The sequence below is a fragment of the Anoplopoma fimbria genome, chromosome 17, assembly GCF_027596085.1.
Source record: "Anoplopoma fimbria isolate UVic2021 breed Golden Eagle Sablefish chromosome 17, Afim_UVic_2022, whole genome shotgun sequence".
NCBI classification, from domain to species: domain Eukaryota; kingdom Metazoa; phylum Chordata; class Actinopteri; order Perciformes; family Anoplopomatidae; genus Anoplopoma; species Anoplopoma fimbria.
This window is the reverse complement of record NC_072465.1, coordinates 21864894-21886410: the sequence shown is the minus strand read 5'-3', so window position 1 is coordinate 21886410 and position 21517 is coordinate 21864894. Positions and strand designations below refer to the sequence as shown.

The 21517-nt window shown below is 41.3% G+C and overlaps 1 protein-coding gene across 2 annotated transcripts; it reads left to right on the top strand.

Moving 5' to 3' along the window:
- Nucleotides 1-489: 489 nt before the first annotated feature.
- On the top strand, nucleotides 490-19934 carry LOC129105318 (proto-oncogene tyrosine-protein kinase Src-like). Of its 2 annotated transcripts, XM_054616264.1 has the most exons (13): nucleotides 490-550; nucleotides 8002-8271; nucleotides 9767-9866; nucleotides 10857-10874; nucleotides 11985-12083; nucleotides 12350-12453; nucleotides 14403-14552; nucleotides 14651-14806; nucleotides 15355-15534; nucleotides 15840-15916; nucleotides 16011-16164; nucleotides 16349-16480; nucleotides 17068-19934. In XM_054616264.1, the coding sequence occupies exons 2-13, from the start codon at nucleotides 8010-8012 to the stop codon at nucleotides 17274-17276; spliced, it is 1641 nt and encodes a 546-aa protein (XP_054472239.1). In that variant the 5' UTR covers nucleotides 490-550; nucleotides 8002-8009; the 3' UTR covers nucleotides 17277-19934. The 2 variants fall into 2 exon arrangements, with proteins under 2 accessions (XP_054472239.1, XP_054472240.1); XM_054616265.1 differs by lacking the exon at nucleotides 10857-10874.
- The last annotated feature ends 1583 nt before the right edge of the window (nucleotides 19935-21517 follow it).

Below are 21517 nucleotides of genomic sequence, written 5' to 3'. Positions count from 1 at the left end.
CGAGTTACGCAACGCGACGTGAATCCTCTCGACTCCGCCGCGGCTGCGTACAGAGCGTAAAACCCAGGCTCATCATATTTGCGCTCTCGTGTTTCGTCAGTAATGCACTCCCCCCACACACTCCCCCTCCCTCCCCCCCCACTCCCCCACACGGCTGCATGTCTCCTCCACACCGCTCCTGCGTCCCCTCACATGCATGCACCGCTCTGAACGCGCCGCTTCGCCGTAGCTGACGCGTGGTGTTCGGTTCGTCCCACCGCAGCCGCCCGGGCAGCTGTGCGCTCCCCCCCCCCCCACATACGTCATGACCTCCCCCTTTTCTGCGACTCCGCCGATATATTCTATACTAAATGGGATTTGTGGCTGGCTCGAGGTTTCCACAGCCGACTGGCCGTCCGCTTCCATTATCCCTCTAATGAGGACAGACATCAGGATTTAACTGCGCGTCTTTTTCTTTTTTTTTTTTTTTATTATTATTATTATTATTATTATTATTATAGGGGGAACAGCTGAAATCTTCAGACGCGTAAAAACAAAACAAAAAAAAAAGGTGAGTTAATTAGAGCGTGTTGCGTTTAAATGCGAGACAATTACATTTCTATTGCTGTTTTTCTTTTTGTTGTTGTTGCGTCTTATGTCCCATTAAGGATGTTTGTGACTCTGCGCGTCTCTCACTGACTCGTATTTCATTGTTTTAGAGGCCATTCAGTCGCACATTGGCTCAGTGTGTGTGCCAGGGCTCCGTTGTTGACCATTTACACCCCCATCCTCCTCCTGCTGCTGGACAAAATGCGCACCGTATGCGTAAATGTCATATTTCTGACTCCCTCGCGACCAAAACGCGTTCAAATAAGACATTAAATTGGCTGATTGTAGAAAATAAGAGTCAACAAATCCATCGAAATTCAAAATGGAGCTGTAACAGCACCTGTTTTGATTCATCAGGCCTCCCACAGCAGCCAGCATTGTCGCCTTCCATCCCGGTTCCCATTCACAAAATCCCTGTTTACTTGTGTAATGCGGATCCGTTTGGCAAAGACGGACTGTTCTTGTTTGGTTTCATTTCTTTATTATTATTTTTTTATTCCCACCTATGGCAAAGACGTTATCATTTGACAGCTGCTACTCCTGTATTCAGCTATACTACCCCACCCCTTGTTTCTTTGAAAGCAGCTTTGCTGACAACTGGTGTTTAATCCCGTGGAAATAGACATTTGAATTGTGTGGCTAATCTATTTACAGGCTGTTTTGTGGTGTGTTTTTTGGACAAGTTCCAGCTAATTTCCATAAGGCAGTTAATTCAGGTTTTGTTAAAAAAAAAAAAAAAAAAAAAAAAATGAAACACGTGAATCATCGGGAAGCTCAACATGCGATTTTAACACTGGACACATTTAGGAGATGTTATAATATGCAAGCCTCCTCTGATGAACACGAGGCTAGAATGGCTTTAGAAATAACACCTGATTGGATTGTTGACTGACTTTTTCTGAAAAAAAAATGAAAAAAAGATTTATGATGTACGATGGAGTCAAGATACATAATGTTCCCTCTCTCAGAGCAGTCACACATTGATCTTGACTTGTTGAGCTGTGACTGAGGAGTGTTTTTTATCATTAATTAATCAAACTATTTGATTTCGCAATTCATCATTTGGCTATCATTATTCTATCAAAGCATATCCCCAAGTGGCCCATCTCCATATGTCTTATTTCGTCTGGTCAACAATTCAAAACACAAATAAATTAGTTCTACTGTCACAAAAGACAAAGGAAACTAGAAAATGTTCCCATATGTCGAGCTGAATTGTTTGCTGTTTTTGTTTATTGTTGATTATTTGTCTGTTGATTAACTAAGACTAATTGATTTACCGCCTAAATGTTGCAGCTTTAGTTGTGCTCGTTTGCTTACGAACACATGGAAAGAATATATACATTTTTATGGTGGGGAACAAAATATAACACTGAGTTTATCTTTATATCCTGTAAATCACATAGAGAGGCTATCAGTACAATGTGAGATTGCAGGCAATCATTAATGAAAGATGTGTATTTTTAGAGTTAATGACTTCCTAAAAGTGTGGCACCTCTATAATGAAACAGCCTTCATGTCCTCTTTCCCACCCTTTGCCCTCCTTTATAGTCGGCCATGCTGTAGCAGCTATTCCCTCATAGCCTGGATCACTAGCCTCTAGTTGGAAAAAAAGTGTTTTATCTTCTTCTTCTTCTTCTTCTTCTGTCCTCTGTGTGTTTGTCACTGAGGAAGAGCAGTGATGGGATGGGGACAGCTAGAGACAGGCTCAGACTTTGCAAAGTGAGTGGAGTCGGGAAAAGATTTGGGTTAAAAGATAACAGAGAATATCTGATCGAGGCGTCCACTGAAGTGGGACTTGATAGTTTGACAGTTATGTGACTTCATTGGTTTTTCTTTTCGCCTTCTTTACCACAACTGCCCCGCTCTCTAACTCTGGCTATATATAGATAATCTGTGTATTATATATGTGGACTGTGTAATGTTATCATCCTGCATATAGCAGGGTAGGACGCTGATGCTAATGTGCACATTTCCGCTGGTTTTGATCTTGAGGAAGCATCATTGCCTCCCCTCCCTCCCCCCTCCCTTGCTGCTCCTCCCCGGGGCAAACTGTAATTTTCCCCGTTCGACTGAAACATTGGCTCGAGCCTCCTTCACTCTCTGCAGCACGGTGGCAACTGTTACCGTCTGTTGTGACTCAGTGAGGTTTGTCGTGGCCAAATGTGCTCATGTGCCCGACCAGAAAACGTGCAGCATGTGTGCTCGGCTTCAGACGGAGGATTAGACAGAGGAAAGAGTTAATTTATTTATGCATGTAAAACCTGTGCAAAATCAAATATAAGTTGGTCTTTAAAAGCATCACCTTGAAACATTATCGTCTGAAACAAATGAATGCATTTATAGTTATGGAACTTAAGCACCTGGGCTAGTTTTTCCAGCAAGAGTACAATGTGCAAATAATTCAACAGATGGTTGGAAGTCCTGAAGTAAAGGCATTGTGTCATGGAGGACAAGGATAAGAGAGGGTTTCATATTTGTTCTTTATTAATACAACCCTCTCAACACAATCCAACCTGTCCGTACTGGCTGTGAAGTGATTACTTCCTGGCACAAATCCAATGTAAGAGACTAAATCCACAGGTTTTCTTAAGCCTGAAGCCAATACGAGGCCTCGGCACTCTGAGTTAGTCTGATCTAAGTGTGTATCCAAAGTTTGTCATTTTAGAACCAAATTCCTACATTGTATCCCCGATCAATGCTTCCTTGTTGAGCTCTGGCGGAGGGACAGTATGGAAAAGACGGACTACGAGTCTACAGCCACGCTAGCCGCTTTAGACTGTAGACTCTTGATCCATCCGATTAATGTTTTTCATGCTCATCATCGTAGTTTAGCGCATAAGTTCATTGTCAGCGCCGCAGTAAAACAAAGTACAGCTGATGATGAACATCAGTTTTGCAATATTTGGTCATAAACCAGAGTATTGGACGATTTTAAAATGTTTACTTGATTGCGCTGGAGGAAAAGTCAGAGGATCACCAAAGTTATTACAATTGCATTTTAGGGGAACTTGGATGCCTGTAACAAATTTTAATCCACTAGTTATTTCTCGAGATATTTCAGTCAGTAGGATGCAGAGTCTGCGAGCCATGAATGTCTGCACAATATTTCATGGCAATCCATCTGATATTTGTGTTTTTTTTTACCTCCGTCACTTGCATAGGAATCCCCTACAATCTCTTAGCAACCAGTAAGGACAGGAGGAAACAATAACAGGAACAAAAAACTGTACAAATGTACCCGTAGGCATGTGAATGTCAAAAGTTAAGATTAGAAATGATGTGTGGTTTTCATAATGAAAATACTGTCTGTGTCGACACTAATGAGATGCAGTTACAGTACCTGACTTACAGTACCTGACTGCTTTGTTGACTTGTCTACGTTGTTGGCATCTAAGCTCTTCCACTTTCAATACGTTATTCAGTCCATGTAGAGAGACAGATTTTTGTTTAGTTTTTTTTAGAGATTTTGTGTGACTCAGTCAACACTTAAACTGTGAGAGAGACACAGGCTAGTGATAAAGTACTGCCCATAATTGAAGTGCTTTGTTCTGAGGTAAATACCCCTCAGAGAACCGCCTTTGAACGGAGCCTCTATTTGCCATGATTCACATCTAATCCTTCAAATCTCCATTCCTACAACACAACCAGGCACAACTATATTCACGCAGTCAGCATGTTGATGCCTTTATTGTCTCTTTTCTTTCATAATTAAACCACGTGTGAGCATAACTGCAGCACATTCAGACCAGAAATGCAGCTCGTACTGCTCTGAATTAAAAGAAAATAAACTTTTTAACGTACACATTTCTGCACCATAGTCAAAAAAGGAGTTAAAAATTTGTTGAGTTTTTAAAATGAAGAAAAGTCATTCATAGTAATTATGGCGATCCAGGTGCAAGACAACAACAGTTTCTTTTGGAAGATTTTCAATTTGTCTCCTGGGGGAAAAAAAGAGCGTCTTAGATAAAAAAAATAAAAAAAACCCTCATCATCTCCCCCCCCTCGCTTCCTTCCTCCCATCCAGCCCTCCCACCGCTCAGGTGCCTGTTCTTGTTGCAGTCTCTGGCAGTCGTAGCAGCGTGGTGCAATGTGGTTCTCCCACATTCCTCCATGCTCCTGTTGAATGGGGGAAAAAAGAGCTCACAAACGGACTGAAATCTCTCCTCGTTTCCAAATCCTCATATTCTTTTACGTATTTTTTCTTATTATTTCTCCACTTCATATCATATTTTCTACTTGTTGTTACTTTTGTACAATATACCTTTTTCTACCCCTCATAATGTAGGAAGTAGTCACATATTGGCACCTTTTTGATATAAGGGCTCTTTGACACCATATTAGGGAAAAGGCTCAACTACAGTGCTAGCTCTAGTGTTTACATACGCAGGCTCTGAGGCTTTCAAGGGTACTCTGGTGCTTGCAGCGTCCTGGAGAGAACCAGGGGAAAGTGAGTCTCATAGGACGTGACGTGGCTTCTGCCATCACTGCACCGGTAAAAGATTGCAGCGCTGGTCTAGGATCATAACCTCACTTTATCTGTGTGTGCTTCATCTTGATTATTAGCCATTTTTCCTAATCAAATGTCAAATCTTACATAGGTGTGCCTTCTGCAGTACATTCAACTACATTTTTAGGTATATTTGATAATAAGTATCACTCACTGCATACTTTAACTTTGCAGAACTTCCATCAATTTAGGGAAATTTAATATATTGAATCCCCCATCAGCTTCATTCTCTATGTTGCTCTGACCAGTAGCAATACCCTTTTTTTTTTTTTTACACAACCACAAAACTTCTCATCAACTTTCATAATGACCCATCTAGAGGAAGTTACAGACAAATATCTACTGTTATTTCTAATGTTTTACTGTGTCCTCTTTTACTTTTAAATCCACTCCTAGAGCATGTGACGTTGTTGCCATTTGATGCCAATGCTGTGTTCACACTGCGGGCGACAAAGCCACAGGCTACTAGTCATTTTCAATGGAAGCCAGTGACTCAAAGCTACGAACTCGAGCTGGCTTCAACCTTTTCAGCAACCTATCGATTGTTTTTTGTTTAACTATTTCCAGTTGCTTTCTCTCTCCCCAGAATTCCTTTTTCCTCCACGTCTAACAAATTTAAGAAAATGTAGTTTTGCTAGTTCCGAGTGGTATTTTCTAACCACTACGTCAACGAGCGAGCAACACTTCAATGGCGTTTTGGGTCTTTTTGTTTCTGATAGTGTGAACATAGCATCAGAAATACATCCCTTCCTAAAATACAGATCACCACTGTTTTCTTAGAAGCACTGTCTTTTTCAAGACGACCATCTCAGACTAGTTTTTGCATAGATTAGAGGACCCCAAGTATATGTTTGTTTGCATATATTGACTGTATAGACTGTAAAATCATAAATCAAAATCTAAGACTGTGATCAGTCACCGCCCTGTCTGCCCATTCTGCTTACGTTAAACTTTAACCTTTCTGATCCTCTGTGAGTTGGTAGATGTTTTAGGTCACAAAGTCCGTGACTGATATCCAGAGCAGTCGGCTAAATCGAGCGGTTTATTTTTTCGCACAACTGACACAGTCCTGTCCTCCTCCTATGGGCCCATCTCTCTGTGTGACTCAGTGTTGCACCATGGGATATGTTAACCCCCCCAGTGCGCCAGATTACATCCTGGCAGGAGTTAAATCAAAGCTTGCATGGCCGTACGTGAGCGCTTGAAGTCAATCACGCTCGTGCACACAAACGCGGCAGCTTACTCGCCCCCACACATCAACACGGTATGGTCCTTCCATATCTTTGAGATTTCCCATACCTGTGTAATTATGTGATGCTCACACATTACACTTAAAACACCCACTAAGCCTCAGCTGTCCATGCAGTATACAACAACCACCTACACGTTCTTTTTACAGCCACTTCCTTCCTCCTCGTCTGTTAATAACCGTCTCTGTCCCGTCTATCAGCCTCCGCGCTGGAGACAGTCACCCTGATGCGTGCATGTGTTTGGGGGAAAAAAAGGATGTGAGATGCAGTCGTGGTCGGGTGTTAGTGTGCGATAGAGCCCCTCGTTTCCCAGAGGAACCAAGGAACAGCTGCTCACTCACGCACACACACTGAGCATAGACTCTGTGTGAATCCGAAAGTGCCTCTATTCACAAAGGAACAAGGCTGTTTCATGTGTGTATGGCTGTCTCTGTTTCAGCTGGCCTGAAATAGCCGGTCTCACAGTGAATCACTCTGAAAAGCCTCGAGGGGTTGGACTTGGTGTTTGAACGCGGCACTACAACTTTCTGTGGGTGCACTTGACTGTCTGAGCATGTTTGTCTTTGTTAGGACTCAGGATGACGGCGCTCTCTTGTTGCTTTTTATCAGGCCACAATATATGTATTCTGCATCAGGGTGGAAAGGAGAAGCGGCGTTTATGATTACCTGCAGGAGGTGAAACTGTTTCCGTCCTTGCCAACTCACCGGTGTTCACACCCGGTTTTATTACAGCCCACTGCTCCTTTGTTTGTTTTCCTTGTGGATGCTTATTGATTCAGAACAGATTGAATCAACAGATAGGGATGACCTTGAATGTATGTGTGTTGGCTGTTTTTGAAGGTGTCCTGTTCTCAGAGCATTTGCATGCTAAACGGTTCTAACTGAACCTGGAACAGCTCCAAGGATGCTCTGTGGTGGGCAGAGATGAATGTGACACCCACACTGCAGCAATGATTTTGTTTGTTTGAGAAAGGTTTGAATGGCAACTGAATGATTTTGTTTTCGTTGGTTTGACATAATGTTTATTCATGGTAAAGGTTGTGTGTCTTGATTCAAAAATATACAAATTTTAAAAGTCGATCAATAGGCACTCCTCTGAGTCATGTTACTGCTGTCAGGATGGAAGTACACTTGAGTGTATGACGGCAGAGTTTTCTCAGAATATAGAGCCACATTTGATGTGAAGAAATGCAGAAATCACTATTTAATTTGACACTTTTTGAATTGGATTTTTTTTTTTTTCTTTTTACAGAAATACATTTTGAAACATATAATTGGCATCAGGGCTGCTTTTATGACTGTAAAATGCCCGAAAATTGCAAAAACAATGCCTATCCCAGTTCTCCAGAGTTCTGTTTTGTCCGACTAACAATGCAAAACCCAAACATAGTTTTGTTTACAGTGATTATGGAACAGAGAAAGGCAGCAAATCCTCACATTGGAGAATCTAAAACCAGAGATGGATGTTATTCCCTGACGATTTAGTTTTTTAATCAATGAAATAATTAAAAAAATAATTTCTGTCGATCGATTAATTGATTCATCTTCTGAGTGCTGTTTGGCATATAACAAGAAATAGAGACAAATCCGTTTTCTTTATTCTTTTGGGACTTCTATTGCTGCATACTTACTCATCATTGGCTCTCTTCCCAGGTCTGCATATGGGGGCGGGTAAGAGCAAGCCCAAGGAGCCGGGCCAGCGCTCCATGAGCCTGGACGGCACCATCGGCACAGGCTCCGACAGCGGCCGCTTCCCCCACCTGGGACCTGCCCAGCAGACTCAAACGCCCAACAGGAGCCCTGCCGTCGGGACAGGCAGGCGTGGGCACCAAGGGCAGCACCATCTCGCCCCGACAAACACCCCTGAGCTGGCTCTGTTTGGAGGGGTGGACCACACAGGCACCATCACCTCGCCTCATAGAGGTACATAACACTTTGAGACGGGGATGAGTTGTGCATATGTTGCAAAAAATGTTATAGGACAAAGTTCACTTCACTTACAAATGCTAATAAATGAGTGTTTTAATCTTGAATTCTTGAAACAAATTTTGTCAACAGTTTATCAAAGCAGTAAAAAAAAAAAGTAGGTAATGTTGGGGAACAAATTATTATTTGCGTTTGTGCCAAGAAATAGATGAGAAGATTGATACCACTGTCACGTCTGCCAGGTCAATGTGATATGCTACAGCCAGCCACTTGTTAGCTTAGCTTAGCATACAGACTGGAAACTGGGGTAAACAGCTAGCCTGACTCTCTCAGTTCACAAACCAAAACATTATATCTATTAGTTTTAATTCATACTAAATGAAAGTGTCAGATCGAGGTTTAATGGAAGTTATATGTGCTTTAGGCTATTTCTTGGCCAGGTGCAATAACTTCCATGAATCTCTGCTGGTTTACCTGGAAATCTAACCGTTACAACACTCTGGATAAGTAACACACCTGTGCCCGACCAACAACTGTAAATTTCCCCGCTGCGGGACTAATAAAGGATTATCTTATCTTATCTTAAATACTCCTGCACATAAGCTCTGTGTAATTAGTGAGTGTTAGAGGTGCTGGCTGGCAGATGTTGTTGTTGTTTCAAGTCTTCACATTGAAAAAAAAAAAAAGATATGATATGAGAGAGAAAATAAATAAATGCATTTCCAAGTAATGCTGCATAACAAGAGATGTTATTTTTTTTAAGTGTGAGTAGAGTTGTAAATGAAAGCAGATTGAATAAGATCTAATGGGAGCTTTGACTTGATCTATGAATCATCCCAGCCAGTCCTGACTTGCTTTCAGTTTGAGTTCACAAAAGTCCTGTGAATAATGTCTAAAAAGAAAACTGATTCACAGTGAGTCATATGTCCCCAGAAAAATATTTTCCTATTCCCACCATCAGCTGTCAAACAGACTTCAAAACCTTTTTCTTTGACTTTGAAGCCTGTAGCGTGTTACTTGTCCAGATTTTACGTGACGCTGAGCTGTAATGTGTCTAGACCGGCCAGATGGTTAGGTTAATGTTGCTCCGTCCAGAGGGAGGAGGGCTGCTGGTGTATCTGCCGGCCGCCTCCTCCTGTGCATCTAATGAGCCAATCGATGATTGGCTGGAGAGTTCCTGGGTTTAAATCACAGGTTCATTAAAAGGAAGGCGCAGAAAGCTCTACAGAGCACCACCGGTATGACGGCGTCCTTCACGGACGATCGGCCGCAAACAATCTGAATGTCGATATTTCTCATTAGGCCTTGTTAAAATGTTTTATAGAGCTGAGGTGTGTATATATATATATAGCTTTACAGTGGATGGAGCAAGATCTGTATTACTGAAGTTAGATTATGGAAGTGAATGGGAATAGTTCTCAGTGGGAAGTACCTTTTTAACTACATTCTTCCCTAAATGCGTATTTCTGTGTGTGTGTGTACTTTCTTGCAGGAGGTGTCACTACATTTGTGGCGCTGTATGACTATGAGTCACGGACAGCATCTGATCTGACCTTTAGGAAAGGCGACAGGCTGCAGATTGTCAACAACACGTAAGAATCAACAGCCTCACTCTCTCTTTGATGCCACCACTTCACAAAACATCTAAATGAACAGATTTATAGACGCACGCGTGAGTGTGATTGTGAATAAAATTTGTAAATGAATGAACAAAGTCAGAGCTGGTGACTGCGGAGCGATATGACAGCCGGGTCTGATCCTCTCCATCTGTTGACTGAAACCGAGCAGAACGGCACTTTACTAACGCATCCTGTTCCACTTCGACTACTCCTCATCCTCATCTCTAAGAAACTTTTATAGAGAGCCTGTTAAAGCATGGTCGCTACACTCAAATATCTTTCCTAACACCTAAATAATTATGTTTTTCTCCTGGACATTGGCACATGTTAAAGTTTGTCTAGTGTAATTTAGATAGAATGTGAATTTCAGTCTCAGGAAGTGAGAATTGATCTGTGTATTTAAAAGGAACTGGAGCAAAACTCCTACGCAGGTGTTTAAAATCAGAACACTGTTTTTTTTTTTTTTTCTCTTCCGCCGAGCTCTTTCCATAATTTCCTGTCATAAGTCTGCTCTGCTGTTCTTTATCTATAGTCTGGCACTACATAGTCGGGCTGACAAATAGGATTCATTCATACTTAACATTAATCAGTTTGAATATCTTTTTTTACAAAAAAGTATGTGGTGTATGGGAAGTAGTGAGACGACAAAGTGAATCCTAGAAATCCCACATGATGTGTGGATGTGATCATTTATGTAAAAAGAAAAGAAAAAAAAAAGGCGTAGATAATTCTGCCTTCAGCTCTTTTAGAATTATTAAAAATGTTACAAACTCTGCTGGAAACTTTTTAAGACACTGCAGCTGGTGTGACCCCACTGTGTAGTCCTGCAGCGTAGCCGGCTCCTCTGCTATCTGTCTCTGCTGCTTTGCCTCGCTGCATCTCCTCGCTGTGTTTTTGATGTGTCTGCTGTGTCTGTTATCTCTCCCTCTCTCTTCCTCTCTCATGCTTCATGGTTCCTCTTAGGAAAAAGTACAGCTTCAGGTCAGTAATACTTAATGCAATAAAGAAAATCTCACGCAACCTTTTGTTCACCCTCCCTTTGCTGCTGTGGGGATTTTGTCTGATGAAGCTCGTAGCGTTACTGCAATGAATTAGTAAACATTAGAGATGCACTGTAGCCGGATTTGGTTCTCTTACTTGGTTAGAAGGTAAAAATATTGTACATCTCTCTATATAGAGCAATAGTTAAAGGTTTTAAAATGTAAGCAGAGGGACTGCAAGTTGAACAAAAGGTTGCATTTGTCTGTCTATTTCTTCTCTTAACAATGTGTTTTTCTTCACTTTTGCACTTAAGTGTTGGGTTTTTTTTCCAACTCATTGTTTTCAAAGGTTTTTCTGTGCTTTGTAAAGAACATCATCGGTTGTCGGAGCTTTCAGATGCAGACTTCATCTGAGGACACAATCTGGAGCATCTTGTTCTGCAGATAGTGTGATATTTAATGGATTAGTCTGGTGGTGATTTATATTTTCTAATTGGCAACAAATCACACAAAAACGGCCTAAACATAGATTATCCATCTAAAAAGCCTGATTTATCATATTCCTCTGTGCCAAAGACGTCATTGTTGTCCAAAAACTATGCACACACATAAATGAGCCGCACTGATATATATACATATACGTGTTCCTTCATTATGACAAACGTGGGCACTGTAGTTTATTTTGAGTCAATCCCATATACACCTTCCTTCAGCCATAAATACGTTCTAGCACACAGCATATATTCATCCACAGCCTAAAATAGTCCCTGACGTCTGTGAGATGTGCTTCTATTTGCCAAAAAAGACAATGCTGAGCCGTTATAGGAATTCATTTTGGCTTTTCTTTAAATAAAACTATATTTGTGACACTTCCTCAGTAGGAACCAATGGGCTTTTGACTGAGAGCCACAGATGGGTTGGATTGGTGGTTTTGGCCTTTCATGACTTATTGTTTAAGTTCTTCCTCCATCAAATATTGTGTCCTTTTAATTGGGAATAAACTAAAAGATCATTGAACCAAGAAATGTTTTGTTTGTCAGTTTTCTGTTTATTGTTGACTCTCTTGCTCTTGCTCTCTCTCTGTCTCTCTCTCTCTCTCTCTTTGTCACAGAGAAGGGGACTGGTGGCTCGCTCGCTCCCTGACGACAGGAGAGAGTGGTTACATCCCCAGCAACTATGTGGCTCCGTCCGACTCCATCCAAGCAGAAGAGTAAATTATCCTCTCCTTGTTTCACTCTTGGAGTTGCTCTCCTACAAATTGAAAGCATTTTTCTAAGTTCAAACCCTCAATGTAGCTTTATTCTCTACCATATCTAGTTCTACAAGCGAATGCAAAGCGTAATGAGAGAATATTTCCAATACACCATCCATTACAGTCCTCTGTATTTCCAGTCAAAACATATTTATGCCTTTCCTGCTCCAGACGCTCTGTAGTAGCTTCTCTCTGATCTTTTTCTCCGTGTCCCACTTTGGCAGGTGGTATTTTGGGAAGATCACTCGGCGCGACTCCGAGAGGCTCCTTTTGAACCTACAGAACAGACGGGGGACCTTCTTGGTGAGGGAGAGCGAGACCACTAAAGGTGAGCGAGCAGACACTCCAGAGGCTACAGCCGTCATCAAGAATTAGCTCCTCTGCTCGTCTGCCTATCATGATGCGTTAAATCTGTCTCTCTAAAGCAACTTTGAGGAGTATTTGATGTACAGAATGCATAACTTTACTTTCAAATGTAGATCAATTGAACTTTAGCATGACATTGTTATTTTAAAATGCATGATATTACCCATTTTAGGCTGTATTACCTGGAATAAGCCTTGAGGCCTCCATGTACTGCTGACGTGATTAATCCACTAATCAATTAGTCAATCACAAATTCTCAAATGTAAATATTTTCTCTTTTCTAACAGACAAAATAACTAGTTGGAATATGTCAACCTGACCTTTAGGAACATTTCACAGGTGTTTTTTATTATTTTATGACATTTCATACCCTGAAGTTTTCATCGATTTTATTGTGTGATTAATTTGGAGATTAGTTAATAATGAAAATAATCATTGGTTGCAGCCCAACCTGCACATACCTTATTTCTCAAGATGAAGGAAATTGCTTCAAGAAATATAAAAGTACAGCTATGAAATTGTGTATTTGAGATAAATGGTCAAATATAATGAGAATCCTCACATGCTTCATGTGGATGAAATCCTTTTTTCAGTCTTTTTGAAAGACAAACAAAAGTTTTCAGATATTGCAATCCAAAAACAGACAACGGAAATGTATGCCATCTCAGAGAAAAGTTTGATTATGAAACATGTTTCATGACCCTTTTTCTGTCCCTGGAGTCCACGCAGCAGATGTGATCTTACTTTGAAAATAACTAGATCTTTAGGGACTCAATTTAAAAGAGACAGAACCTCATAATTGTGTCATTTGTTAACTGTCAAGCAGGCCGATGGCGCTGTATCTTTGTTCTCTGGAGTTTCGCATCTTTCTCTGAAACTCTGCAGTCAGATGTAGTCCTTGTGACGTCAGTGGGCTCTCTCTAGGGGGTTGTTTTTGAGGGAGGAAGAGGAGGTGGAGGAGGAAAAGAGCATGTTGGAGTGGAGTGGGGCCTTGTGAATTGATAGGGGTGAATCACTCTGCCAGAACTAGGTCAACCTAGGAGGGTGCTGGATTTCCTCCTGGCTATAAGTTTCTGTTCTCCCAACATGCACAAACGGAGTGAGGGGAAGAGGGGCATGAAGAGGGGGAGACTATAGGGGGAAAGGGGGAGGATCAGGGAGAGTAGGAGGAGCTCTGGCAGGAGGTGTGAGGGCCTCTGGGTGTGTTCTGTATTAGATGTCACATGTGAGGCTCATGGTGTGACACGGATGAGCAGAAGCATAGTGATCATATATGCTGTATGTTGAATAAAGCGTAAAATCAGTATAGCCATTAAAGATTGACCAGTTCTTGGTCTTTAGCACAGACGTTGAGATCTAATCAAACTGCTGAAATAGTATCGTGACGATCAGGCTCTTTGGATCAATAAGCTGCCAGTTCAGTTATTGTGCAAGTGTGGACTTGTGTCTTTACTGCACTAGATTTTCTTTCTGACTGATGGATGAAGAGTGAACACCAGATCAAGGAGAATAGATTTTTCTTTTTTTAATCTCCCTTAAGAGGAGGTTAGGTTTGTCCTTAGGTCTGTTCAGAGTTTTGAATCACTTCTTAAAACATGTTTTTACAAGTTTGATACCTGCCACACTTATTTTATTCCTATCGTTATTTTTGACATGATAATTTATTGTTTTAATGGTTTGCAATTTGTGAGTGGCCAATAATTATCACTATTTTACTCTGAAAGATCAAACCTTACTTACTAGTGGGTCCTGGGCAAGAACAGAAAGGCTTAGCTGAATTTTCGAGGCCCCTGAAGGGGCCATCAGGAACTTGCCCAGCACAGCTGCTAGGAAACTCCACTGAGCAGCTGTCACACAGGGTTTTATTGTTCTAACCTGTCTCTGTCTGTCGCGTTTCTGTCTTGTTCACAGGGGCATATTGCCTGTCAGTGCTGGATTATGACAACACCAAAGGCCTGAATGTTAAACATTACAAGATCAGGAAGCTGGACAGCGGAGGTTTCTACATCACCTCCCGCACCCAGTTCAGCAGCCTACAGCAGCTAGTCTTCCACTACCGCAGTGAGTCCTCACACCTGCTCTCTGATTGTAAACCTTTTACAACACTGTTTGCCCATAAACTGCCCGCTCACTCTCACCTTCTCCTCCCTCGTTTTCAGAGCACTCTGATGGGCTGTGCCACGCTCTATCGGACGTGTGTCCTGTGGCCAAACCTCAGACCCAGGGACTGGCCAGGGACGCCTGGGAGATCCCCCGGGAGTCCCTCCGCCTCGACCTTAAACTGGGACAGGGCTGCTTTGGAGAGGTCTGGATGGGTAAGGACAACACAATACCACTACTTTTTAGTGGCATTGATTCACACCATGGCAGATAGACAGACAGGTTATGCATTGAATTTGCAAAATAGGAGGATCAATTGTTCATTACATCAATTTCTCATTGAAGGAAATGTTTTGACATTTTGTTTTGACATTTCTAGAGACATTCATTATTCATCTAACTCTCTGCTTTTTTGCAGCCTAGCATATATATACTGGAAAGAGTTAGGAATCAGCTAGCCATGCTCTGTCCAACTGTAACAATATTCACCTTCCAGCAGCTCTAAGATCATTCAATGAAAAAGTGTTGGTTTTCACACTTTGGTTTTTGTACAGAGTAAACAAATGTGATTAAACGTGTTAATTAGTGAGCTTTACAGTATTTGTGCTAAGCTAAGCTAGGATACTGCTAATTGTATAAAGAGTGGCACTGATCTTCTCATCTAACCCTCTGCAAGAAGTGTATTTCCCAAAATGCCAAACTATTCCTTTAAGTTCAGCACTTCTATAAAAGAAGTCATACAATGTTGTTGTTTCATTGACAGGCACATGGAACGGTACGACACGGGTAGCCATCAAGACCCTGAAGCCCGGCACCATGTCTCCAGAGGCCTTTCTTCAGGAAGCACAGGTCATGAAGAAGCTCAGGCACGAGAAGCTGGTCCAGCTGTACGCTGTTGTGTCCGAGGAGCCAATCTACATTGTGACAGAATACATGAGCCAAGGTAACACAGGATACACACTGTAGCAAGTGATGGATCAAACCTTCTCTGCTACTGAAACAGAAATGCTTCTGAAGGCTGGTTTATATTTCTCAAAATACAATAAAATCAAAAAATTATTTATTTTGGTACTGAAATCTTGGTGTGTCAGAACATCTTTATCATCACATATATATATTACTGCTTCCAAATAAATCTAGATGATAGCATGTGTTGGGGGTTTATACATATGATGTATAACAAGTTGATTATTTTGTGCTAATCTGTCATTATCTACATCTGTACATTTTATTTTCTTGCCCTCACAGGCAGCTTACTGGACTTCCTTAAAGGAGATGCTGGAAAGATGCTCCGTCTGCCTCAGCTCGTGGACATGTCCGCTCAGGTAAAATAAGTTTCAGGTCAGCCAAACTAAAAAGAAACACACAATATTTGTATTTATAGTAAAATCCCTGTCCTCTCTGCATCACTTCCTCCAGATTGCAGCAGGCATGGCCTACGTGGAGAGGATGAACTACGTCCACAGAGACCTGCGTGCTGCCAACATCCTGGTGGGAGACAGCCTGGTGTGTAAAGTAGCTGACTTTGGTCTGGCAAGACTCATTGAAGACAACGAGTACACTGCGAGACAGGGTGAGTCCACTCTTTATTAAGCTACAGAAAGAATAACTGATTTTTTACTGCCGAAAAGATCAATAATTAAAGAATTGGGAATACATGTTCTAAAATCTATTGTATTTTATTCTACAACATGGTACTTTTTAAGGGTAAATTTTACCCTCACTTGGCTGTTTTTTAATTCCCCATGTTTCCTCAGGAGCTAAGTTCCCAATCAAATGGACGGCTCCGGAGGCAGCTCTGTACGGTCGTTTCACCATCAAGTCAGACGTCTGGTCCTTCGGTGTGCTGCTCACAGAGCTGGCCACTAAAGGCAGAGTCCCCTATCCAGGTAAAGACTCGCATAACGTATCAGCACCTGAACGATTCCACATTCAAACAAGCGTTTCTTTAAGAAGACGAGCTGAAACAATTAGTCAATTAATTGCTTCATCAATCAACAGAATGAATAAGCAGCTGTTCTAATAATCAAATAATAGTTTTCAAGCAAGAATCGCATATTTTTGTATGTGGAGATTTGGTGCTATTCCTTGTCTTATGTGATAGTAAATTAAATACCTTTGGGTTTTCGACACACCGTTAATGATAGTGGGACTAATGTTAGCTATGTTAGGACGTCATCTTGTACCCTGAGATATTGTGATGGAAGTTTTTCACTATTTTCTGACATTTTACAGATCAAACAAGAATAATCATCAGATTAATCAATTAAAATGATAATCATTAGTTGCAGCCCTAAAAAATGTTAAACTATATACTGGATTATTAGGGATTTTATTGATAAATATTATCGGCGGAAAATTGTTTTTTCCCAAATTTTTATAATTTAATTCCTCAAATTTACTCTATAGAATTATTTTGAGTAAGAGGGTCTGTTCCCTTCCTTTCTTCGTTCTAACTTCCTGTTTCTCTCGACAGGTATGGTGAACCGCGAGGTGCTGGACCAGGTGGAGCGCGGCTACAGGATGCCCTGCCCCGCAGAGTGCCCCAGCTCTTTGCACGAGCTCATGCTCTCCTGCTGGAGGAAGGACCCAGAAGAGAGGCCTACGTTTGAGTACCTGCAGGGCTTCCTAGAGGACTACTTCACCTCCACAGAACCCCAGTATCAGCCCGGGGAGAACCTATAGAACCACACACTGACACCGAAACCCGGGGCCGAGAACCTCAAAAACCCAGAACGACCTGCACTAACCGACCTCAGAGGAGCGCCTGTGAAACTCATCCGGGAGAAACTTGAGATTCTTCTGGGGAAGCAAAAAAAAAAAAAAAAAAAAAAAACGAGATAGAAAACCTGCTGAAGTCCCATCATGTGCCATAAATAAACTGTAAGAGAATAACCTGAAGAACCTCCTTTCTGCAAGCACTCACTGTTTACTGAAGGATTTCCTGCTGAAGTGAGGTTCAAGGCTGTAAAGGAGAACTCCTAGTGGACAGACTCTGGCTCTGATTTAAAGTGTTTTTGAGAGGTGCGACTGAGGTGGGAGGAACCAAATCAGGATCTACAGACGGAGCGAGGGGGAGGAAAAAGAATAAACCTTTTACCGAAGAGAGAAGGTCAAGGGAGGATATTTCGGGCATCAGCTGTTTAGGGAAATCCTCCCTCTTTCCCTCTTCTGTCGGGTCTCTTTGCCCTCGCCTGGTAAAACATTTTTTCCGCCCACAGAAGAGCACTGCCACTGTGGCTCAGGTGCCAAAGGAAAGTCTGTCTCTCTTAGCGTCCTTTTATCTCCCTGCTGCCTCTCGTCCTCTATTTCTGTCTGACTTTCAGTATCTCCCTCCGGTTTTTCTCAAGTGCTGCTTCTTCAAAGTGTCTCCAAATGACTCAGCTCTGGAACTCTACTTTGCATCTTTATTTATGTTTACTTGGACAATATGCGTCCACTGTGGTTTAAGGTTTTTCCGGTGGTGCAAAAAAGTTTTCATGGGTAAAATGTACTCGACAGGCAGGTTCTGTAACACTGAAAGTTAGGTCACTTGAGTTCAAATTTGAGGCCTTTCACTCTTGTTTCAAGCTGTTGTTCTTGACATGCGCTGAACGGCCAGCTGGATACAACCTCCACAATTAAAAATGATTTTGATGCAGGTATTGTTTGAATGCTTGTTGTTTTACCTTAATTTAACTGGAAATTTGCATTGACAATAATCACTGTTACGCTGGCACTAAAAAGCAGTTTTTAATAGTTCATTTCCTCAGAGGCATAAATGTGGTAACTTTCATCAAACATTTATGTGACCTACTAAGAAGCTGATATGGCAACCAATACTGTTTAATATCCAACTCAGCCCAAGATGGGAAGGCCCCGAGTGTAAAAGTGTGCCAAACTAATCACATTTCTTTACTGCTATCCATGTATATAATGTTTTATCATCAAGGGGGCTTACTTGGGGGGGTTTAGTTCTTAGACAGGCAAATGTTAACTTCAATTTGACAATACAACTCCCAGTAAACGTCATGTTGGGGAGTAAACCTGACCAACATGACGTCAACGGTTTTCATTCACTTCACAGCTGTTGTGTCCATGAAAATATGCAACCAGGCGGCCCTAATGAATCTTAACACTTTGATCAGGTAACTCTAATAAAACTGTGTTTATGACTTTACTATAAGAGTTGATTTTAAAAACCAGTTAGCATGCTTTTGTGCCGTTCTTCTCTTGACCATTGGCTGGGTTTGTATTTATGCTGTACTGTACATCAACATGTGTATGTTTACTTTACTCAAGGTTCAAGTGAGGTGACGGGATCATAAACCGACTTCTGAACATTTGTGCCATCAACCTATAATTAGATTTTTTTTAAATCTCTATATATCTTACCCACTGCTGCCCGTTCTCACTGTCATCCTGTACATACTGTAGCTCTTAGGGTTGGTTTTGTATCATGTAAGCCACTTTCAGATGGCAGGTATTTGTTGGGTGTCACACATTTCACAGTGGTTTAGTTTACGACTTAGTCGATGCAGCAACAGTAGATATAATGTTATAGATTGTTGCCAACAAACATGATGAAACCAGTTATCAAAATATGAGCCATGCAGCAATAAGAGATGGTCCGTGCACTCTAAATTATTATGCGCTTTCAGATTAAGAATCATGCGGCTAATTTAATCAAAGATGTGGATGATTCGGACATAAAAAAAGGTGATTGGGTTGTGATACGACACGAACAATGAGGTCAAAGATGTAAATAGTATCTTAAACAAATGACTGTGACTATCATGTAATTTGTTTTTGTATAGTTTTTCTTTAATTGCACCTCCACGTTGAGGTTTTTACATTGACGCACGCCTGCTCCCAAAATGTTTTAATAACAACATGCTACTGTAAATGGGGCTTAAGGAATGTTTTCCTTTGTATTATTGGACTTATTATTTATGCAAAAGACAATTTAAAATTGGGCTTGACATTTATACATAGATCTGAGAACATCTTTTCAGTGCTTTTCTATTTGAGATTTGGAAATCCCCTGTTTTGTTCTGACTCACTGAACCGCCTGTAAGTCACTGGGCCAATGTGGAAGTTGATGGGCTCATGACTAATGTGAGTAACACCAATGTCTGATTGGATTATCTGTGCCATATTAAAGAAGTGTCTGTCTTTTTTTAATGTTTTTCTTTGTTTTAGTTTTTATGAATCTATGCAGTTTCGGTCTGGCATTCCTGCAACATGGTTATTTTGTTCTAAAGTCAAAAACAATGATCATAAATAAGAAGGTGTGAGCATTTTGTAAGGACTTTTTTTTGTCTTTTTTTTTGTTTCTGATGTAACAGGATTGAATAATGGGTATCGTGCCACTTTATGTTGATCTTTAAATGTGCAATAAATTATATTTCAAATGTGTTTTGATAAGAGTGTGTGCTGGTGTGTGTGCTGTCCTTTGACCTATGTATAAATATTATGCCGGCTGGGCATGACTCAGTGCCTTCTCAATAAAGTGATGAGCGTGCTGCTCAGGCCGAACGTTTAGAGAAGTGAGCATGTGACGGGAGGAACAGGTCATTGTTGCCATCATTTCTAAGATATTTAGGAATGAATGAAAAGAAGCATGATGGAAAATTAGCATTTTAAAAATAGTTTCAGTTGTGGCAGTTAAAATCCAAACATAAAAACTGAAATAAGCTGCATTTGTATCTTACTGTTACACCTTATTTAACTCAATAGTTTAATAAATTGACCTGAAAGTGGAAGTTAGAGCGAGATTAAATGCATAAACATCAAAGTGTGAGCAATGAAAGCAGCTGGTGCTTTTCATTTTTGAGCAGTAAGTACTGCTTTTACTTAAGCAAAAGATCTGAGTACCTCATCCATCGCTGCATGTCGGTTGAAGGTTGGATGAAGTGTTTTTGTCCACAGGGGGCAGTATTTGTCAGGAGGATCAAGGACGCTCAGTGGACGAGGAGCTGGAGGACACATTGAGCTGAAAACCAGCAGAAACAGCAGATTGTAACACACCTGCTGCCTTGGCCTCCACTAAACAACGTTAACCTTTGTTGGTCATTTATAGACGGCGTGATGGACGACGGACAGCGACACATTTCTCACAAAAAAAACTCTCTTATGGCACCAAACTGTAGTTTATGTGGAGACCTCGTTGGCTCATCTTTTGTCACTCTCGTTTGCTTTAAATCCCTTGAAACCAAATGCAGCTGTAAATTGATTACAGATGAGCTCCCCTTTTATTATATTGGCTTTAATTAGCGGCCACACTGAGCCAATCAGCAGCTGACGTTTCAAACACTAATGAGCAGCTACTCTTGACCTTCTTTGATGTGAATAGAAGCAAAAATACATCAGTTGATAAAGTGCTTCATTTCTAACACAGTATATCTGTGTGTGTGTGTGTGTGTGTGTGTGTGTGTGTGTGTGTGTGTGTGTGTGTGTGTGTGTGTGTGTGTGTGTGTGTGTGACTGGCTGTTGTTTTTCCCATCTGCTGAGCCGGAGTGCGAGTCATTTATCTCAGTTATCCAGACAGTGTCAGAGCTCCATCTGTGAAAACAGTAAACACACTGACTCACACTCTCTAAGTGACTGCCATTGATACCAGACAAGAGAGCACTGCGGATACACACTAGGATATAGTATGTCTGCTCACACACACACACACACACACACACACACACACACACACACACACACACACTGGGCTACAGTTACAGTTTGTTTTCATCTCATTACAGTGACAGGAGCATGGCAACCCCGGAGAGAACCTGGATAATAATGGTGGGTTTTTTTGTTTTTTTTCCTCCACTAATGGTCCAGGTTGCCTCTTCTCTTCTCTTTTGATCCCTGGTTTCACTGCATACAGTAACTGTACATGAAGGTATCAGAGCACTTTGTTGCAAGATGATACTTTACAGTGATAACTGACA